Consider the following 19,585-nt stretch of genomic DNA (forward strand, 5'->3'; position numbering starts at 1 on the left):
CTTACACCTTAGTTCCAGCATGAACACCAAGCTGGGCATCCTTACCTTTCTTGTTCTTATCTACCTAATGAGCAAAACACTGGCAAGCCCTGCATGATAACTATGAGACATGAGCCAAGTCCTAAGGAACCACTGGAACCCATATTGGTCCTGAATGTGGCCATCTACTACCTCCCCTCTGCTCCCCAGTAACTAAATAGAACAAACCCTGCTTTTTAAGAGTTGCCTAGGGCTTAAGGAAGCATCAGTAGCTCCTCCTCTCCATGTCCAGAACAGGTTAGACCCATCACTCGCTGGTTTACTCACTTATATTTGGTTGCCTGAGTCCCCACGGTGACAGAGAATCCTAGAATCCCAGAAGTATTCCGACAGGTTGGGTATACATGGTACCTACAGCCAAAGTGAACAGTTTTTTCAGCTCATATGGTCACTGGGCTCTACTCTCAGGAGCACTAGGGGGAGCGTTTCTACCCACATACTGGATCTGACAGTCCTAAAAGATGACCGAAAACATGTATGCAACTACTTAATTCTCCACATCAAGGTGTCCACCCCTTTCCTGAACTGGGGACCACAAGTTAGCTTGCTTTCTTGTTCATCTTGAAATTTAACCAAACTGAAAACATGATCATAGTCCAAGATGCAACAAATTCTGACAAGTAAGGAATGGAAGGATTGTAGTTCTGAGACGCTGCTCAGTCTGGATATCTGATAAACCTCAGCCTGCAAAAATAACCCCAGACTCATATGATCTTAGTGCCCTTACCAGCAAACTTACCCCAGGGTCTGCTTGGTTCGAAGGAAGTCAAAACAGGGCTCTTCCATGTGCATCTGTAATTCAACACACTGCCCATCAGCCCAGACCCCAGCAGAGACTTCCATTTCCTCCCCTCAAAAGTGTCCCACATACCTCCATGATCCAGCCTCTCACTGCTTTCCTCCTAATGTCCCTGTCTATGCTCATACTGGGTAAGAATACTAAATGACCACCCCAAGTCCCCAGCTTCCAAGTAGAGAGGCTGGGCCTCAGTGGACCCAGGGCTCTTAAACACCTTACTTGCTTTATACACTTACCACCAGCAGCTCCATGAGAGTGTATTCTCTTAAACTCCTGGTACCTGACTGAAAAGACAAAGTAATCAGACCAACTAAATATCCAGTGGCTTACAGTGTTTTTTAATATTAGCTATTCTGTAAGAACTATTTAGTTATCATTCCCTCTCTTCTTTCCCCAAGAGACAGAGTCATACCTTCTGCCTTCCCACTAACCTAAAGGTCCATAGGAAGAACTATGCTAGACACCTGTATTCCAGCACTAACACAGAGCTGCAGGTGGACATGGTGATGAGTCTAATAATCTCCAATCTGCTAGTTCCTGCCTGGAGGACCTGGAGAACCTGCAGGATACATTCTAAAATCAAGCATTTTGGCTCAAGGCTCTATAGAAGACAACAGGAAATAGTTGGGGATCATGAGGAAATAGATTCAGATATATTCCTTAGGTGGAAATAACCATACTTAGGGACCTCATCCTGACTACCCTGGAGAATGACAAAATATATCAGAATGAAGATGGCGGGAGACCAATACAGAAGGAGGTTGCTAGTGCATGCATCTCCAGAGTTAGGTTCTTGCAGGCTCTTCTGACATACTCATTTCTCATGATCTTCCCACTTTACCAGAGAAAGAGGCTAAAGCCAATGTGTCCTAGAAAGTTGTAAAAAAAAAAAAAAAAAAAAAACTGGAAACTTTGCATCAATTTCTACTGAAAATGCTCTATAAGGAGGGAAATGGCTTCCTAAAAGCAGCAGTTTGTGCTAAGAAATGACTGAAAGAAACAAGTACCTCCAGTCTCACAATGTGAAATCTTACCTCGAACCCTGCCTCTGGGTTTATTTATTTATTTTTTTACAGCATTTTTATTAGTTGTTGATGAATCTTTATTTATTTATTTGTATGTGGTGCTGAGAATCAAACCCAGTGCCTCACACATTAGGCAAGCGCTCTACCACTGAGCCACAATCCCAGCCCCTGCCTCTGGGTTTTGAGGTGTGAGGCATAAGGGCAAGCAGGGCCAGGCTGTACTATTTATGGACTTTGGAACCTAGAAAGATTGCAGGTTGAAATGCTATAGCCAAGGAGATAGACTGCACAGAGAAGCTGGGCCTCTAAGGAAAGACAAAAATCTATTCACCTAGCTCCAGAACTACTGTGGCTCCTGAAGCAAAGCACTCATTAAAAAGACTAGGGAAAGGCTCAAGTTCATGAACAAAAGATAGCCATGAGATCTGGCAGGTCTATTTACTTATGACACCAGACCAGGACAATGTCAGGATAAGGCCTAGGACCAGAAACTCAATACAAGGACAAAAAAAATTAACAAGGCCATGGTACTCGAAGCCCAGATCAGGGACCTTCACAAGACCTGACAAGTAGGGACTGATAAGGACTTCCTCCTGCTAGAAATCCAGGACCACAGCAGTAGCTACAGGAACCTCAGATTTTGGGAAGTCAGATGTCAGGCTGGAGGTTTAGACAAGATTCCTTCTTATATACTAGAAGTGAGTGAGAGATTAACCACAGGCTAAAGTAGACCATGTGTTAACGGAGTCTGTTGCAAAAGTACTTCCTTATTTTAAGCTCTTCCCAACCCTCTAGAATAGTGTGCAAAGAACACAGATTCTCATTATTACCCTATGTGCATAATGATTACATGAACTGTGTAACTCTATATCATGTACAACCAAGAGAATGAGAAGTTATATTCCATTTATGTATGATGTGTCAAAATGCATTCTACTGTCATAATAATTAGAATAAAAAACATTTGTTTAGAACTTGTTGGTTTTTCAAAACTATCCTTTTAACATGTCTACTTGGGGTTCTGGTAGGGAAACATGCAAGAATTTCCATCCATACTGTTATCTGTTCTTCCAGATTATAGACTAGTTGATTAATGGAGCAATATCTCATTATAATTGAAAAAATGGCCCATTTTACTGACAGAAGCATGTTTAAATGTAGTTGCTTCAAGAAGACAAATGGCCACAAGAATAAACCCACAGAGGTAATAAGAAAGAGGCCTTGAAGGTCATTGGATCAGCTCATTCCTACTTACCTTGGACCTTCCATCAGACTTTCATGCCCTAAAGGTACTTGTCTATGAGGATACAATGGGGCCAACTGACCTGATAGTAAACAGTGACTTCAGAGTTGGCATCACCTTTGTTCAGAGCTCTCACTTTGCATAAGTGGTGGCCATTGGGCAGCTCTACCACCTGGAATTGCACGGGCATTTCCTGCTCCAGGGGCATGAAGTTCAGCTTACTGCAAAAGAATCATATGGGTTACTGAAGCAGTTCCTTTATTCACTTACCCCCATCCAAAACCTATGAAGAAACAGGTCTTTTACAATCTCTTCTGAATTGCTTTGTTTATCTCAGCCTCAAGAAAATCTGTCACGGGTAGTATTTCAAATGTGGGTTTAGTAACAATTAACTTAGCTGTGGCTTAATGCCTTCCTGCTGAACACATAACCCTCAAAGAGAAAACTCAAACCAGTACTTACTCAACAACATATTTCAGGAAATCCATAGATTCCTGAGAGGTAAAAGAAGAAAATTATATTAGTTCCTCATGACATTAATTTCACCCAGAACCATGTAATACCAATTAAGTCATTTTACTGACCAGGATAATCAATTGAATAAAAATGTTTATTAAATCCTGACTATGTATAGTGGAGTATAGTGGAGAGGTAGGTATTATGGATTGAACCCAGGAGCACTCTGCCTCTGAACTACATCCCTTGCTCTTTTTAAATTTTTATTGAGAGTCTTAAGTTTCCCAGGCTTGCTTCAAATTTGGGGATGTTCCCATCTTAGTCTCTGAAGCAGCTGAGATTACGGACAGGTGCCACCACACCCAGGTGAATACTCTTAAATGAATGGTTCCTCTTCTGGGTCCCTTGGCAATCTGCTTACCGTACACTGAAACACATTCCCCACTGGATCAAACTTACTTGTTTAGGGTGAGTATTCGACTAGGACATGCCCTCTATGTTTTAGAAATCTGGGCCCATTGACACAGAGCCCGAATAGAGTAAGCACTTTAAGAGAACACATTCTCTTCCTCTCTCAAGATTTCTGCTTATTTATTATATAATAATGAGGTATTTTCCAGTCATGGCAGCATACCCCTGTAATACCAGGGAGGCTTGAAGCAGGAGGATCTTAAGTTTAAGGCTGGCCTGGGCAACTATTTAAGACTTGTCTCAAAATAAAATAAAAATGTTCAGTGGTAGAGTGCTTACCCACCCATGAAGTCCTGAGTTCAATCTCCAGACACACACACACACACACACACACACACACACACACACACGGTGGAGGGATGGTTTCTGATGTGTTTTTTCCTGGGGACAATCCATGGAACCAAGTCCTCTGGACCAAAAGTCCCTGCCTGGTACTCCCACTGTGCCCAGAAAAAGGCAGCTATTCCTGTTCTTTTTGTTGTGGATTGAGACCTTGAAAATTCTTTCTGTGGGCAGGACAGAAATTAATGGTGGTTCTGGGTTTGGGGGATAAAGATAGAGAAGAGATAGGTAGCAGCCACAGTTTCAAGAGTGATTTATAAGCTGGGTGGGATGGACATGCCTGTAATCCCAGCAACTTGGGAAGCTGAGGCAGGAGAATTGCAAGTTCAAGGCCAGCCTCAACAACTTAGCAAGACCGTGTCTCAAAATAAAAAATAAAATAAAAAATAAAAAATAAAATAGCTCAGTAAAGTACCCTGGGGTCAATCCCCAGTATCAAAAAAGAAAAAAAAAGGACTTATGTATACCACTAAAGAGCCAGTCCTGAGAAACTGGGAGACATAAAGGAAAACAGTCAACAGCCATTTTAGGAAGAGTGTTCCAAATATGCATTCTTGCCTGGAAAAAGCCACAGTCAGTTACAAGGTCTCAGAAATACATACAATTTAATACCAGAAGAAACTCTTCAAGAGGCTGGGGTTGTAGCTCAGTGGTAGAGTGCATGCCTAACATCTGTGAGGTGCTGGGTTTGATCCCCAGCACCACATAAAAATAAACAAAATAAAACTACTGGGTCCAAAAAACTCAAATAAATACAATTTTCTCATACTAGACAAAGGTGCCAAAAATATGCAATGGAGAAAAGATAGCCTCTTCAACAAATGGTGCTGGGAAAACTGGAAATCCATATGTAGCAGAATGAAACTAAACCCCTATCTCTCACCCTGCACAAAACTCAACTCAAAATGGATCAAGGACCTTGGAATCAGACCAGAGACCCTGCATCTTTTAGAAGAAAAAGTAGGTCCAAATCTTCAACATGTCAGCTTAGGATCAGACTTCCTTAACAGGACTCCCATAGCACAAGAAATAAAAGCAAGAATCAATAACTGGGATAGATTCAAACTAAAAAGCTTTCTCTCAGCAAAGGAAACTATCAGCAATATGGAGAGAGAACCTACAGAGTGGGGGAAAATCTCTGCCACTCATACTTCAGATAAAGCACTAATTTCCAGAATATATAAAGAACTCAAAAAACTCTACACCAAGAATACAAATAATCCAATCAACAAATGGGCTAAGGAAATGAACAGACACTTCACAGAAGAAGATCTACAAGCAATCAACAGATATATGAAAAAATGTTCAACATCTCTAGTAATAAGAGAAGTGCAAATCAAAACTGCCCTAAGATTCCATCTCACCCCAATTAGAATGGTGATTATCAAGAATACAAGCAACAACAGGTGTTGGCGAGGATGTGGGGAAAAAGGTACATTCATACATTGCTGGGGGGTGGGGGGGGTTGCAAATTAGTGCAGCCACTCTGGAAAGCAGTGTGGAGATTCCTCAGAAAGCTTGGAATGGAACCACCATTTGACCCAGCTATCCCACTCCTTGGCCTATACCCAAAGGACTTAAAATCAGCATACTACAGAGATACAGCCACATCAATGTTCATAGCTGCTCAATTCACAATAGCCGGACTATGGAACCAACCTAGATGCCCTTCAATTGATGAATGGATAAAGAAACTGTGGTATATATATATATAATGGAATATTACTCAGCTATAAAGAATAATAAAAATATGGCATTTGCAGGCAAATGGATGAAATTGGAGAATATCATGCTAAGTGAGATAAGCCAATCTCAAAAAACCAAAGGACGTATGATCTCGCTGATAAGTGGATGATGACACATAATGGGGGGTGGGAGGGGGGCAAGAATGGAGGAAGGAGGGACTGTATAGAGGGAAAAGCAGGATGGGAGGGGTGGGGGGAAGGAAAAAATAACAGAATGAATAAAAAACTATTACCCTATGTAAATGTATGATTACACAAATGGTATGCCTTTACTTTATGTACAAACAGAAACAACATGTATCCCATTTGTTTACAATAAAAATAAATTAAAAAAAAAAACTGTCTCCAGCTACAACTAAAAATATTAAAAAAAAAAAAAAAAAGAAAGAAAGAAAAGACTCTTCAAATGCTCCAAATTCTCCTCTGCTTCTAATAAGAAATACGAGTAGCATGACAAACTCCTTCCTTTTCCCTCACCTCCACTAATTAAGTCGATGAGTTTGGGCCTCCCTCTACCTTATTATTTCTAAGTACTTCTTTTTCATTTATTTGGCATAATCTCAGACTTCATTATTGTTCATATAACAAAGTTTATCATGCTAACCATTTTTTAAAGTGTACAGTTCAGTAGTGTTAATTATATTCACATTGATGTGGAAGAGATTTCCAGAACTTTTTCTTTTTTTAGTACTAAAATTCTATACCCATGAAACAACTGCTCCATTCCTTCTTTCCCTGAACTCAGTCCCTGGAAACACCATTCTACTTAACCACAAATCTTAAATCCCTCAATGGTCTCCATTTGCTACAGAATAAAGCCCCAGCTCCTTCATGTAACAAAACCTTACATATAGGTCTGCCTCTGTATATATGCATAACATCCCTTACAACACCCACTACTACCACTTAAATATCTATATTAAACTCTTTGTGGTTTCCACATACAATCTTCCACGAATATAACCAAAACCATTCACATACACACACATACACACACAACATATCAAATTCATTTCATTCAAAGACATAAAACAATCTTCATAGGCAAAGAGTTGCCTAGTATCAAAATGGCAGGTTTCCTCCTAATCAGAAAATTTTAATGCTGGCCCACAAAACTATAGAGCTTCTCTTTTATGCAATTCCAGAGTACACAACTGCACTGAAGCCCAGAATACAGTAACAGTACATCTCACACTCACCGTGCTTGTGACATTCCCTTGTACCAGGCCCTCAACAAAGAGTTGGGATTTGAACTCTTTGACAAAGCTCAGGAGAGACTCAAGGGAAAGGCCATCCATCAATGCCCGGTACTTGTCAATCATAGACCAACGGGCATATTCCAGGATTAAAAGTCGCACATCTCTGCACAAAGAGCAGAAAAACAAATAGAAACAACCTCTGTTGCAATAAATGCATCCTCAAAGTACAGAAATATTTGGTCAAGTTGTATAGATGATATGTTTCTAAAGAGATGATTCCTATCACAACTTAAGATTGGGGGAAAATGTCACAATCATCAAAAAGAATTTAAAGATGCACATACAAAGTTTTTACTGGATTTACTCACCAGTACAACAATGCACTTATCTTAGTCACAGAGTAAAATATTTCACATAAGTTGCCAGATGAGTCAAAGCTTACCCAGTCATATACCAATTTAAAATTATTACTATTCCGGTTTGAAGTTTCACTAACATTAATTACTGGAGGCCACTATAATAAGAATCTATCATTGCAGTGACAATATAGTCTAGGTAATGGCTCTAGTCCAAACCAACCCAAGTCTATCTCCAAACCAACCCAAACCCACACATAATAAGCTGCTTGAACTTGGCAAGTTACCTAAGTCTATCTCCAAACCAACCCAAACCCACATGTAATAAGCTGTTTGAACTTGGCAAGTTACCTAATATCTGTGATTTAATTTCTTCATTTGTAAAACAAGGGAAGTAATAATGCCTACTATTTATTTGGCATAATCTCAGAATTATGGGAATTAATAAATATACAAAAAGTTCTTTGAATAAATCTAGTACATAAATTTTAAACGAATAGTAGGCATATTATTATTCTACCATACTTCAATAGAGTAAATTTCCAAAGATACTGGAAATAGTAGTTGATAAAGCAGTATTTTTATAAATAGAACAAAGTAATATTCAGGACTTATTGGATACACAGTACTATTATCATTATATCAACAATTGCAGACAACTCTTCTTTCCAATTCAGATTTATCAGTTAAGCCTAACACTTAACCTCTTCTTCTCCTCTCATAATTTATAAACTCATTATAACTATATCAAAAGCAGGGTTTATGTTTAAGGTTGTGCTGTTTGTTCACCATTCACAGATGTCCAGCCAGGGAGTCAAGAAGGGTCTTGCAAGCTCTGTGCACAAAAAGACTGCCTGCTCAGAGGGGATTTATCTGTCCTTCACACAAAGCTTCCACCTGCTGATAGGGTAACCCAAAAGGAGCTATGTTTCTGATTCACACAAAGGTATATCCACATAGGCTATCATTAACGGTGAACTAAAGAAAGAATAGGCTCTCAGGGAAGGTCCCCAGGGAAGTTCCCAGGAGCTCCTTATTAGCAAAGGGTTCAAACATTCCCATGCAGGCTGTTCAGGTGCCTTGATCTCTTCAGGAACCTTAGCTGAATCCTGTATAGTTAAGGTTGCCAGATAACAAGCAATTTAACTCAGACACTTAATCAACCACCCAACACACTAAAATCACCAATAAACAGTTGTGGACTACAAACAAGTCAGCACTTAACTGTTTACTTACAAAGTAAATTGCAAATTATTTAATGGTTTGCTTACAAAGATTTTAAAAAATCCTTTATTTTCAGCCTCTAATCAAATATAATAGGCTGCTTTTAGTCCCATTCACAGTTACTTAATCTAGGTTTAAAGGTTTTATAACCTGAAGCCATAGCATAATTCTCACGTCTGAAAATTATTAAGAATTATAATTCTAGCTTCACGCCCTGCAACTCCCGAAGAAAGGTAAATGCTTTTAGGTTCCTTAAATATAAACTGATCCTGTGTATACCCACTTGGCCAGAGTCTCAGGCTTGATGAGGATGTTAAAGTAGGTCTTCTTTAATTGCTCCGTTATCATTGTAAAGACAGCTGGTGTGGAACTGAACTCAGCTAAGTAGTCAATAATGAGCTGAAACAGTAGCTATAAAGAGGAAAAATAAAAGAAGCATTTGAAGTAGCAAAGCACAAAAATCCACCAAGTGTTAGGGGGGCAATGTTTTCCTTTGGTTTTTATCAGGGGCCCAGCACAGTACTAGGCATTACAGGGGACATAAAAGAAGTACTAAAGGGTTGGGGCTGTAGCTCAGTGGCAGAGTGCTTGCCTAACGTGTGAGACACTGAGTTAGATCCTTAGCACCACATAAAAATAAACAAATAAAATAAAGGTATTCTGTCCATCTACAACTATTTAAAAAAAGAAGAAGAAGAAGTACTAAGGACTTAGAGAATCTTCAGAGACCCAAATCTTCAATATTTGCCAAATTTGGAGCGCCATGGTTCTTCCTATTGTATTATTTTCCTGGGTATTCTCAAACATTTTTTTCCTTCCAAATACATTTCCTTTTATCTAGTGTCCCTACCACTCCAAAATGTGACTGTAACTGGATGGACATTATATATTAATTTTAGAAGCAATGATAATTTTATAATGTCAAGCTGTCTTTTCCAGAAACATGAGTCTCTCTTAAAATCTTTTTTATTTGCTTCAGTAAGAGTTACAGTTTTCAAGCTGGGGATATAATCAATTGGTAGAGCATCAGTCTAGCATGTACAAGACCCTGGGTTTGATCCTAGCACCAACAAAAAAATTTAAAGTTTTATTTAGCTAGCCCCTACACTATTCCTACTTATTCCTAGGTATTTTGTTGTTTTTCTCAATATTATAAGTGTAATATTTGTTTCTATCCACTTTCTATTTGTTGTTGTGCTACCATAGGAAAACAGCAACTGATTTTGAAATACTGATCTCATGCCTAGCCACATCACACCAAATTATTTTATTAATTTAGTAATAGTAGCATCTTAGGTTTTCTAAGAATATAATCATAGCATCAACAAAGAAAAATATTTTTATTTTCCAAAAAGTTTCATTTCATTTTATTATAGTAGCCAGACCCCCAAAAACAATGTTAACTAACAGAGGTGATCATGTATTATTCTGGGTTTGTCCTGATTTCAATGTACAGTGGTTCATCATTTAATGTAACACTTGTTGTTGGGGTGTGAGGGGGGCAGTTAACAGCTTTAATTGTTTTTAAATAACTTCCCTCTATTTCTATTTATAATGAATGCCAACACCAATTTATCAAATTTTTGGCATTTCTCACTATATTTATGTAGTGGTTATTCTTCTTTGAATTATGTTATAATGAGCTATAGTTATCAATTTCTTAACACTGAACAGCCCTGGTAGTCCTGGTACTTGGTCATGGTGAATTATTCTTTTTGCTATATTTACTGATTGATTTTGCAGTGCTGGCGATCAAACCCAAGGCCTTGTGCATGCCAGGCAAGCACTCCACCACTGAGCCCAGTCCTAATTTTCAAAAATTTTAGGAAGTTCTCATCTATATCCTAGGTAAAATCAGTATTGTGTTTTCTAAAAATAAATGTGTGTGTTCATTTTTTTAAATATTAAGACTAGGTAAACTTTATAAAATGAAAAATATCAAACACTTGTCTGTGGTTTGTATTTTGAAAAAGCTTTCTAGGTAAATTCAAAACATACTTCCCAAATGAAAACCACTGTATTGGGCAGTAATCTATTTGGATCTTAAGTTATTTGGATATTATATTTAGGCCTTTGAAGGTGGAAAAAAGTAAAAAACTCTATGGTACCTTAAGACCAATCTTTGCTCCTGGGAAGATGAGGTATAAGGGTATAAGAAGAGAACTATACTCTTTCTTCTGAATTTCTGCCAATATGGAAGCTAATGCTTCCCAAGCACAGATATGCTTTCTGGGAGGTTCTTTCCTCAAGACTTTTTTCTTGTATGAATCTATTCCCCAAACTTTAATACAATATATAGTGTATCCAAAAATCCTGGATATAAATTTTGTTGCTGGGTACATTATATTATTTTACACAGCATTTAATGATTGCCACTTTCTTAGCTAGCATCTCATTATTTTTTCTCTGCTTACTGTTTTTGACAAGGCAACACTGAAACACATTCCTTACCAACAGATACAGAACCTATTTCTAAAAAGCTCATAAATTTAGAAGGAACATAAAACACACATATTTGAAACAACAGTAGAGAGTACATAAAGAGAAGGGGCACAAACACTGAAATTCTACTCCATGTCAGGGCACAAACCAGGTTCTTTAAATCTGCCAATGCTGTAGGGGTAAAACAGTTCTAATTGCCAATGTTGGCTGACAGCAAAGGGAAGTGAGACCAAGCCTAGAGCCTGGTCTGTATTGTGCACACTGCCATTAATTAATAAGACATATATAATTCTTTGGTATAGTCATAGTTAGAATACCTGTCATCGGTCAAGAAAACTCATGATACTCTATATTAAAAAATATTTCTTTTTACAAGGGACGAATGATATCGCTAATAAGTGGAGGATGACACATAATGGGGGGGAGGGAAGGGTTAGTGTTAGGGTTAGAGTTAGGGTTAGGGAGGGGGGCAAGTATGGAGGAAGAAAGTACTGTATAGAGGGTAAAGAGGGATGGGAGGGGTGAGGGGAAGGGGAAAAAATAACAGAATGAATCAAACAACATTATTGTATGTGGATTTATGATTACACAAATGGTATGCCTTTGCGCCATGTACAAAGAGAGAGACAACATGTATCCCATTTGTTTACAATAAAATAAAATAAAAAAAAAAAAGCCAAAGCACTATCAAAGCAGCCCAGAACAAGAAAAAAAAAAAAAAAAAAAAAGATCAAAATACTGTTTACTTTATATGATATAAGCATTATATTCTTGAATGTAGGCCTCATGTTTCTTTCCCTAATAAAATTTTGTGTTCACAACTTACATCTGTTCCGAAACTGTTATGTTTAAAATGTCAACTTTGCATTGCTCTTTATGTATTTTCATGTTAAAATATGTAATAAAGTTGTTTTCATATAGTTCTTCACATCTCATCTCAATAAAGTCACTTTTTCTTCTTTCAAATGTCAATAAAAATCACAAATTAGAAAAACTAAAAATTGTAATATTTAAAGAATGATACAAATTGAATAAAAGATATTTTAAAAACAGAAAAAAAAAAAAAAAATTTCTTTTTAAGTATAGCATCTCATGTGCTAGCCAAATGCTTGGTGCTACAGAGGCGACAAACAAATATGATACTTTAAAGCTCTCTATGAGGAAAACAGTACATGTACTTACAGGTAGTTTGTGGTTGAATCCTTTTACTCGAATAATTAAACCATGCTCTCCAGCTACTAGTTTATACTCCAGCTGTGCCACATCAGCTTCATAAGCTGGTTCCGCAAGATTATGGGTAAGGATATTGACAAAGATATCAAAGAGGACCACACTGAAAAGTTTACCAAGTGCAAACAGCATCATTAATTGACATGAAAGACATAAACAGATTTGCTTCAATTTAGAATTTAAAAACTTTTACTTTTGGAAAGGTATTATTAATTCCTTACTCTGAAATGTAAAACTGCTAATTTGGTTCAAAGGTAAATATAGCTTACTCAGGACTCAGTTTCACAGGTATATTAAGTGGTGTTTCCTAGACTTTTTCATGTGTATTCTATATACACATAGAATACAACATTAGTTATATTATGTTAAGAAGGGAATGGAGTAGGCATTAGAGGCTATTGGCCTAAGGTTTATGGCTTCTCTTCATATCTTTTTTTCGGGGGGATGGGGTTACTAGAGATTGAACCCAGCGGTGCTTTACCTCTGAACTACATCCCAACCCTCTTATTTTTTGTTTTGAGGAGGGCCTTGTTCAGTTGCTGAGGCTGGCCTCAAACTTGCCATCCTCCTAACTTGAACTTGCCATCCTGCCTCAGTGAGCCACAGGCAAATGCCACTGTGCCTGACTTACGCTTTCTAACTAACAAATTGAAAATATGAGGAAAGGGGAAAAGGTTATGCATTTTTAGAGTACACATTAACAGAGTTTAACATTCCTTTTCATTTTAAGGTTGGCTACAGTTAAGTGGCGAAGGAAAAGTTCATTAACAGTTCCTGAGTTGCCAATCCAGTAACTCTATGTCTAACCTATACCACCAGCATGTTTTACACATGAGTGCTACAGTAGGAGTTTAACGTTTAGTACCAACACAAATAAGTTCTCTGGAGCATAGGAAAAATGCATAAATCAATAACACAGTTCAAGTACTGAGAAAGAAAATGATGGGATGATTTAAATGAAGCTAAAACAGTTTGCCAATAATTATTTAAAAAAAAAAAAAAAAAAAAAACAGAAAAAAAGGACAGTTGCTTACTTTGCGGCAGACTTCTGTATTAATGGTGAAATCAGATGGAAACGTATGTAGGCTGAAAGAAAGACCAAAGATAATTTATGGAAGCTCAGAGGCTTCAAATATTTTTAAATTGTGAATAAAGTACAAATACTTAAATCCTCATTATATTTTTGTATTTTCTACACATACATTTTTATTCTTAAGAGTTTTTTAAAAAAGTAATATTACCATTCCAAATAAAGCACCCTATAAGGCACACTTTAATCTAAGTGATGTTCAGATATATGTATCTATACACAAAGAGGTCTATGAATATTCTTACTTATTAATAGCTTCAGATAGGGAAAATGTTTAAAGAGGTATACATGTCAAGAACATTAAGGGAATAACCCTAATGTTCACAGAAAGTTATGACAGAGCCTTTTTCTAAGGAAGTGAATAAACATTAAGAACATTTTTTGAAAGTCTTGTAAGCCATTCAAGAAAAATTGTGGAGAGGTGGTGAAATAGCTTAGTGGAAGAATGCATGCTTACCAAGTATGAGGCTGTGGGTTTAATCCCCAGCAGAATGATAAAGGATGGATGGGGACCAAGGAAGAAAGGAGAAAGGGAGAAAGGAAGAGAGGGAAGATGGATGGATTGATTTATAAAAACACCTTAATAAACTCAAGAATTCTCCACAGAACTAAGGTGTAGCTGTGTTTGAGATTGGGAACATAAGTTAAATTACATCCAAGAACACTTGGCCTAGGATTCCAAGTTGCTTCAGTAAGCTTCAATGCTATGTACAAGAACAAAACAAAAAAGCAATGTAATTTTGGCCATAACCTTAAAGTCAAAGAATGTAGTCTGTTCAACAACTCTACATGTTGCTTCCTTTATAATGACAAGCAAAATGGCAGAAGGAGGCAGATGGTGGAGACTTTACATCTGTAATGCTGGATTAGGCTACTGTTATAGCTAAGAATAAATTTTTCTTATTAAATAATAAGAAAATAATATAATAATATGTATAAATAATATAATCTTAAGTTCAAATAATACCAATTCCTTAAGACGGCCAAACATTTGGCTCCACTTTCATTTATCTGAAAGAAAAATATCTGAAAACAATTTCTATTTAGGCTTGAATTTTTATTTCCTGAAAAATAGAAAATCTGTAAGTATTTGTGTGATAGCACAGGAACACAGTATGAATCTGATAGATAAACCTAGAAAAGGTCTTCAAAGGGAAGGGGAAAAGAAAGTAGGCAACAAACACAGGGGAAAAAAATGTTACTATGACGAGAAAGAAGATTTGTTTTAATTATTTCACGTCTTCTAGGCAGGGTAACATACTACCTTTTGGAATTTTGAATTTGTTGTCTTTCTTATACCACAGGGAACCTTGTGGAGTATTCACAATTTTAACAGGATATTCTGTTTCAGGGCAATCAAAAGCCTTCAATGTAAAGTCCGTGGCTAACAAAAGAACAGAGTAAAAACATTCCATTATTTTAACAGGATTTCCAATCTGTTCTTGGTTTCAAAAGTCTAAATAACCATTTTGTGTGTGTGTGGCAAATGTAAGCCATATTTAAATATTAAAGTGTGCTGCATACTCAGCCTTAAACTGAATAAACTCTGAAAATCTGTGATTTCAAAAATTTTGATTTCCATGCATTTGGCTTCATTTCCTTTCTCAAAACAATTCTGAAAGAGGGACTTCTGATTAGGATAGTTGTATAATTCATTTTATGAATGAATACATTCTTGAATGTCTTTTACCAACTTTATAGACATGTGAAAGGCTACAAAATAATTATGCTCAAAGTCAAACTTGTAATTTCAGTAAATGAAAACAAATTATTATATCCACATATAGGCGATAAATAACTAATTTGAAGAAAACTGAGAATGAAAGAACAACTTTTCTATTTATTTCTTTTTAAAAAACTAGTTGTTTAGATATTTAATGTTCAAGATGTGGAACTGAGCTGAGGTTGTGGCTCAGTGGTAGAGCACTTACCTAGCAATGTGTGAGGCACTGGGTTCGATCCTCAGCACCACATTAAAAAAATAAATTAAATAAAGGTATTATGTCCATCAATAACTTAAAAAAATTACATATATATATATATATATATATATATATATATATATATATATATATGCATGCACACAGGCCTATAATCCAAGTGACTTGGGAGGTCGAGGCAGGAGGATCACCAGTTTTGAAATTAGCCTCAGCAACTTAGTGAGACCTTCTCTTAAAAAAAAAAAACAAAAAGGGAATGTACATCAGTGGTAAAGTGTCCTTGAATCCAATCCCCAGTATCACACACACACAATAGACACAAAAAGGTTTTTTTCCTAATTGAGAGAGGATTCATATGACATAAAATTAACCATTTTAAAGTGAATTTTTTAGGGGCAATAATACACCTACAATATTGTACAACCACCAATTTTATCTAGTTCCAAATCATTTTCCAAATCACCCCAAAAGGAAATCCTATTCTCACTAAGGAAGTTGCTCCCTATTAACGGTTCCCTTTCCTCGTCCTTATCAACGTTTAATCTATGTTCTGTCTCTGTAGATTTCTTATTTGAGATATTTCAAATAAATGTACTCATATATGGCCTTTTATATATGGCTTTTTTCATTTGGCACAGTATTCTCAAAGTTTATTCATATTATAATATTTATCAGTATTTCCTTTCTATTTATGGCTGAATAATATTCTAAAGTATGTATATACAATAGTTTGTCCAATCATCCAATTTGGCTATTTTTCTATCTTTTGACCATTGTGAATAAGGTTGCTATGATCATGATGTAAGTGTATTTATTTGAGTGCATTTTTCCAACTCTTTGAATATATATGTAAAAGTGGGAGTGCTGGGAAAATAAGGTTTTATTATACAATATTACATTCACAGAGTATATTACACTCAGACAACTGTAACTAGGATAAGTGGCTTTCAAATTTTCAAATTTTCTTACTACAACTCACAGTTAGAAATGTTTTCTAATGTAAGCAAGTTGTCAAATCACACATATATGCCTTCTAGAACAAAAGCTTATAAAATAACACCCTTTCTTTATGCAATAAAATATTTTCTAACTGATTTTCTAATATATTCTAATTGATTTTTTTAATGCTTTTACAGCTCAATTACACTGACCTCACAACCCATTATATTGACTTTACAACATTCTAATGGTTGCAAACCACAATTTGAAAAACACTAGAAAATATGACAAGATAATGAATGATAATTCCTTCCTGTGAAAAGGTCAGCTATTATGTACAAGAAAAAGCAAAAATGTCAAGGGAGCCTCAGGTTTGGTGTTTAAGTCCTAGTTCTTCCATTCACCAACTGAATAGTCTGGGATAAGTCACTGTTTTTCTGAATTTGTGTTCTCATTCGGGAAAGAGAAATGCCTACCCCAGAATATTAGTGGGATTCTAAAATATGAATTCATATGGTACTTTGTGAAACATTATATACCATGTTGGTGGAACATTTTGCTGATTATTACATGGATAGATTATGTATAATGATTGTTATCTTACTGACCTATGTACTTGTTTTCAGCTGGAAGATGAAGATCTGGATTTAATTCAAAATTATTCTTCCACAGTTCAGCCCAAGAGTTTTCAACATCTGTAGAGAAGAAAGACAAACTGATCCAACAAGTAATGCAATGTGCAGAATTCTCATAACAAACCAATCACTGACTAGCCTCCATGAACTAATTCACCTTTTTCAGGAAAACTGTTTCTGACGTATCGAGGCAATCTAGAATTTCACTGCTCAAAGTGTGGTCCCATTAGCACTTGTATCATCTGGGGGACTGTTAGGTACATAGAATCTCAGGCCCTACTCAGACCTCCCTGAATCAACATCTGTATTTTAATAATATCTAAAAGTGACATACTTGCACAATGAAGTTTGAAAAGTGCTTTTCTAAAAATGCTTCCCCAAGTACTAAAACAGGATTTTTTCACTAACTAATATAAACATAGCAGAAAATAACTCCCACAAAGTAGAATAAGTAATTTTCATTTCAAAGTGAATTTTTAAAAAATCATACTCCCCCCACTATGAGAACCATCAGATAAATTATAAAGAATAAAAATTCCAGGGGCTGGGGTTGTGGCTCACTGGTAGAGCGCTTGCCTGGCATGTATGAGGCACTGGGTTCAATTCTCAGCACTACATATAAATAAATGAATAAAATAAATATCTTTCGATATCTAAAAAAAAAAAAAATTAAAAAAAATCCAAAGTCAGGTATATCTAAATGTAGGACCAATTGTTAAAATATTTTACCTTCTATGCTATACTGAGTCCCAAACCACTTTTCCTTGAGGTCACATTTTCCCTCATTAGCACCAGACAGTAGAACAAGATTTGCTTTTTGAGGAACTAGCTGATTAAGGGCTTCAGCAATGACCTAAAAATGGTAGAACAGGGTGGTGGTAAGGGAAGAGAGACATATGCAATAACAATCTTAATCTATTTCTGTTAAAAAGGCAAAGTCACATTGTTAAGATACCCCCAAGATCCTGATGCTCATAAAACTAAAGTGCATGAACACAAAATTTAAAAAGTACCATTAGTTTATTACCATTTCAAGAATTTTTTCAGTTTTATTGAGGTATAACTGACAATTATCAAATGTTTCATGATAATGCTTTTACACTGCACATCTCAAATCCCATATATTAACAGCCTAGCAATAAAAATTGCTATTACTAAGTTTTTACTATATGCCATGCAATGTTTAACATATGTTATTTCATTTAATCCAAAATATAACCGTAAGGTATGATCATTTTAAAGAAAATAATAGCTTCAGAGGTTAAAAGCTAAGTAATGCTCAGATTAGATTATGTAATTTACAAAAAACAATACAGCTAGAAGTGTCAAAAGTGGAATTCTAACCACATTATACATCATTCTAAAGAATATACTTTTAAAAACTATATTTTATACTACCTCATACCCAAGAATCAGTAAAATGATGCCAAAGCAAGGCCTCCTTCAATAATCCTCCAGCTGCGATAGGACTAAATTCAAGATTATGTAGGCTAATTTGGAATCTTAAGTACCATTTAAACATTTCTTTGAGAAAAAACAACAAATGGTGGTTTGGAAAAAAGCACTCAGTTCACTAGACACAATCAACCTAGAGAGATAGCAAGGATGTATACTTTTTACTTCCTCCTTTGCCTTTTCCTATTCTCTTTAAAACAAACTTTTGGAATACATAACCTTTCCAAAGTTTCTCAACCTCAGCACTAGTAACATCTTGGGTCAGATAATTCTTTATTGTAAGGTACTGTCTTCTGCATTATAAGATGGTTGGCAGGCTCTTAGGCTTCTACCCACTAGATTCCAGCATCCCCTGCCCCATGTCCATCCCTGAGTTATCATAACCAAAATGTCTCTAGACAGTGACAAATATCCCCTGGGGGAGAAATCATCACTGATTGACAACTGCTACCCTATAAGAAGAAAGGTGATTCGTTCCCCAGTAGCACAGGAATGACCATGACCAACTAACTATTCACCTACATGTAATACTACCTGTAAATCATATTTCCAATTTCAAGAATTTTTAATTTTTTTTTTGGGGGGGGTTGGTACTGCAGATTGAACCCACAGCGTTAACCACTGGGTCACATTCCCAGTTCCATATGTGTGTGTGCTTTTGATTTTTTGAGACTGGGTCTTACTAAATTGCTGAGGTTGGCCTCAAACTTGGAATCTTCCTACCTCAGCCTCCCAAGTTGCTGGGATTATAGGCATGCGCCACCATGCCCAGCTAATGTAGAGAATCTTATATTTTTCTTATATTTTTCAACCCCCAAAGTTACTTATCAAAGTCAAAATACTTTATATATATAAAACTGCAAAGTAACAGATGCTTTTTTCAATAAAGATATCCAACATAATATATAATAAGAGAACAAAACAAAGATAGGTTTTATCACTTTTGTTCCACTTC

At 36.3% G+C, this 19,585-nt stretch overlaps 1 protein-coding gene across 3 annotated transcripts in view; it reads right to left on the reverse strand.

Annotated features, from left to right (window-relative positions):
• Positions 1–19,585, reverse strand: part of NRDC (nardilysin convertase) — a 93,653-nt gene that overhangs the window by 2,511 nt on the left and 71,557 nt on the right. For all 3 annotated transcript variants that reach the window (XM_079154216.1, XM_079154215.1, XM_079154217.1), the window contains 12 exons: positions 17,905–18,028; positions 17,149–17,235; positions 14,926–15,045; positions 13,606–13,657; positions 12,524–12,674; positions 9,183–9,310; positions 7,320–7,482; positions 3,569–3,600; positions 3,189–3,327; positions 1,075–1,122; positions 779–831; positions 307–390 (listed from right to left, as the gene is read on the reverse strand). In XM_079154216.1, the coding sequence (XP_079010342.1) occupies positions 307–390; positions 779–831; positions 1,075–1,122; positions 3,189–3,327; positions 3,569–3,600; positions 7,320–7,482; positions 9,183–9,310; positions 12,524–12,674; positions 13,606–13,657; positions 14,926–15,045; positions 17,149–17,235; positions 17,905–18,028 (1,181 nt within the window). The remainder of the gene's footprint in view (positions 1–306; positions 391–778; positions 832–1,074; positions 1,123–3,188; positions 3,328–3,568; positions 3,601–7,319; positions 7,483–9,182; positions 9,311–12,523; positions 12,675–13,605; positions 13,658–14,925; positions 15,046–17,148; positions 17,236–17,904; positions 18,029–19,585) is intronic.

The sequence above is a fragment of the Sciurus vulgaris genome (genome assembly GCF_902686455.1).
Source record: "Sciurus vulgaris genome assembly, chromosome: 1".
NCBI classification, from domain to species: Eukaryota; Metazoa; Chordata; class Mammalia; order Rodentia; family Sciuridae; genus Sciurus; species Sciurus vulgaris.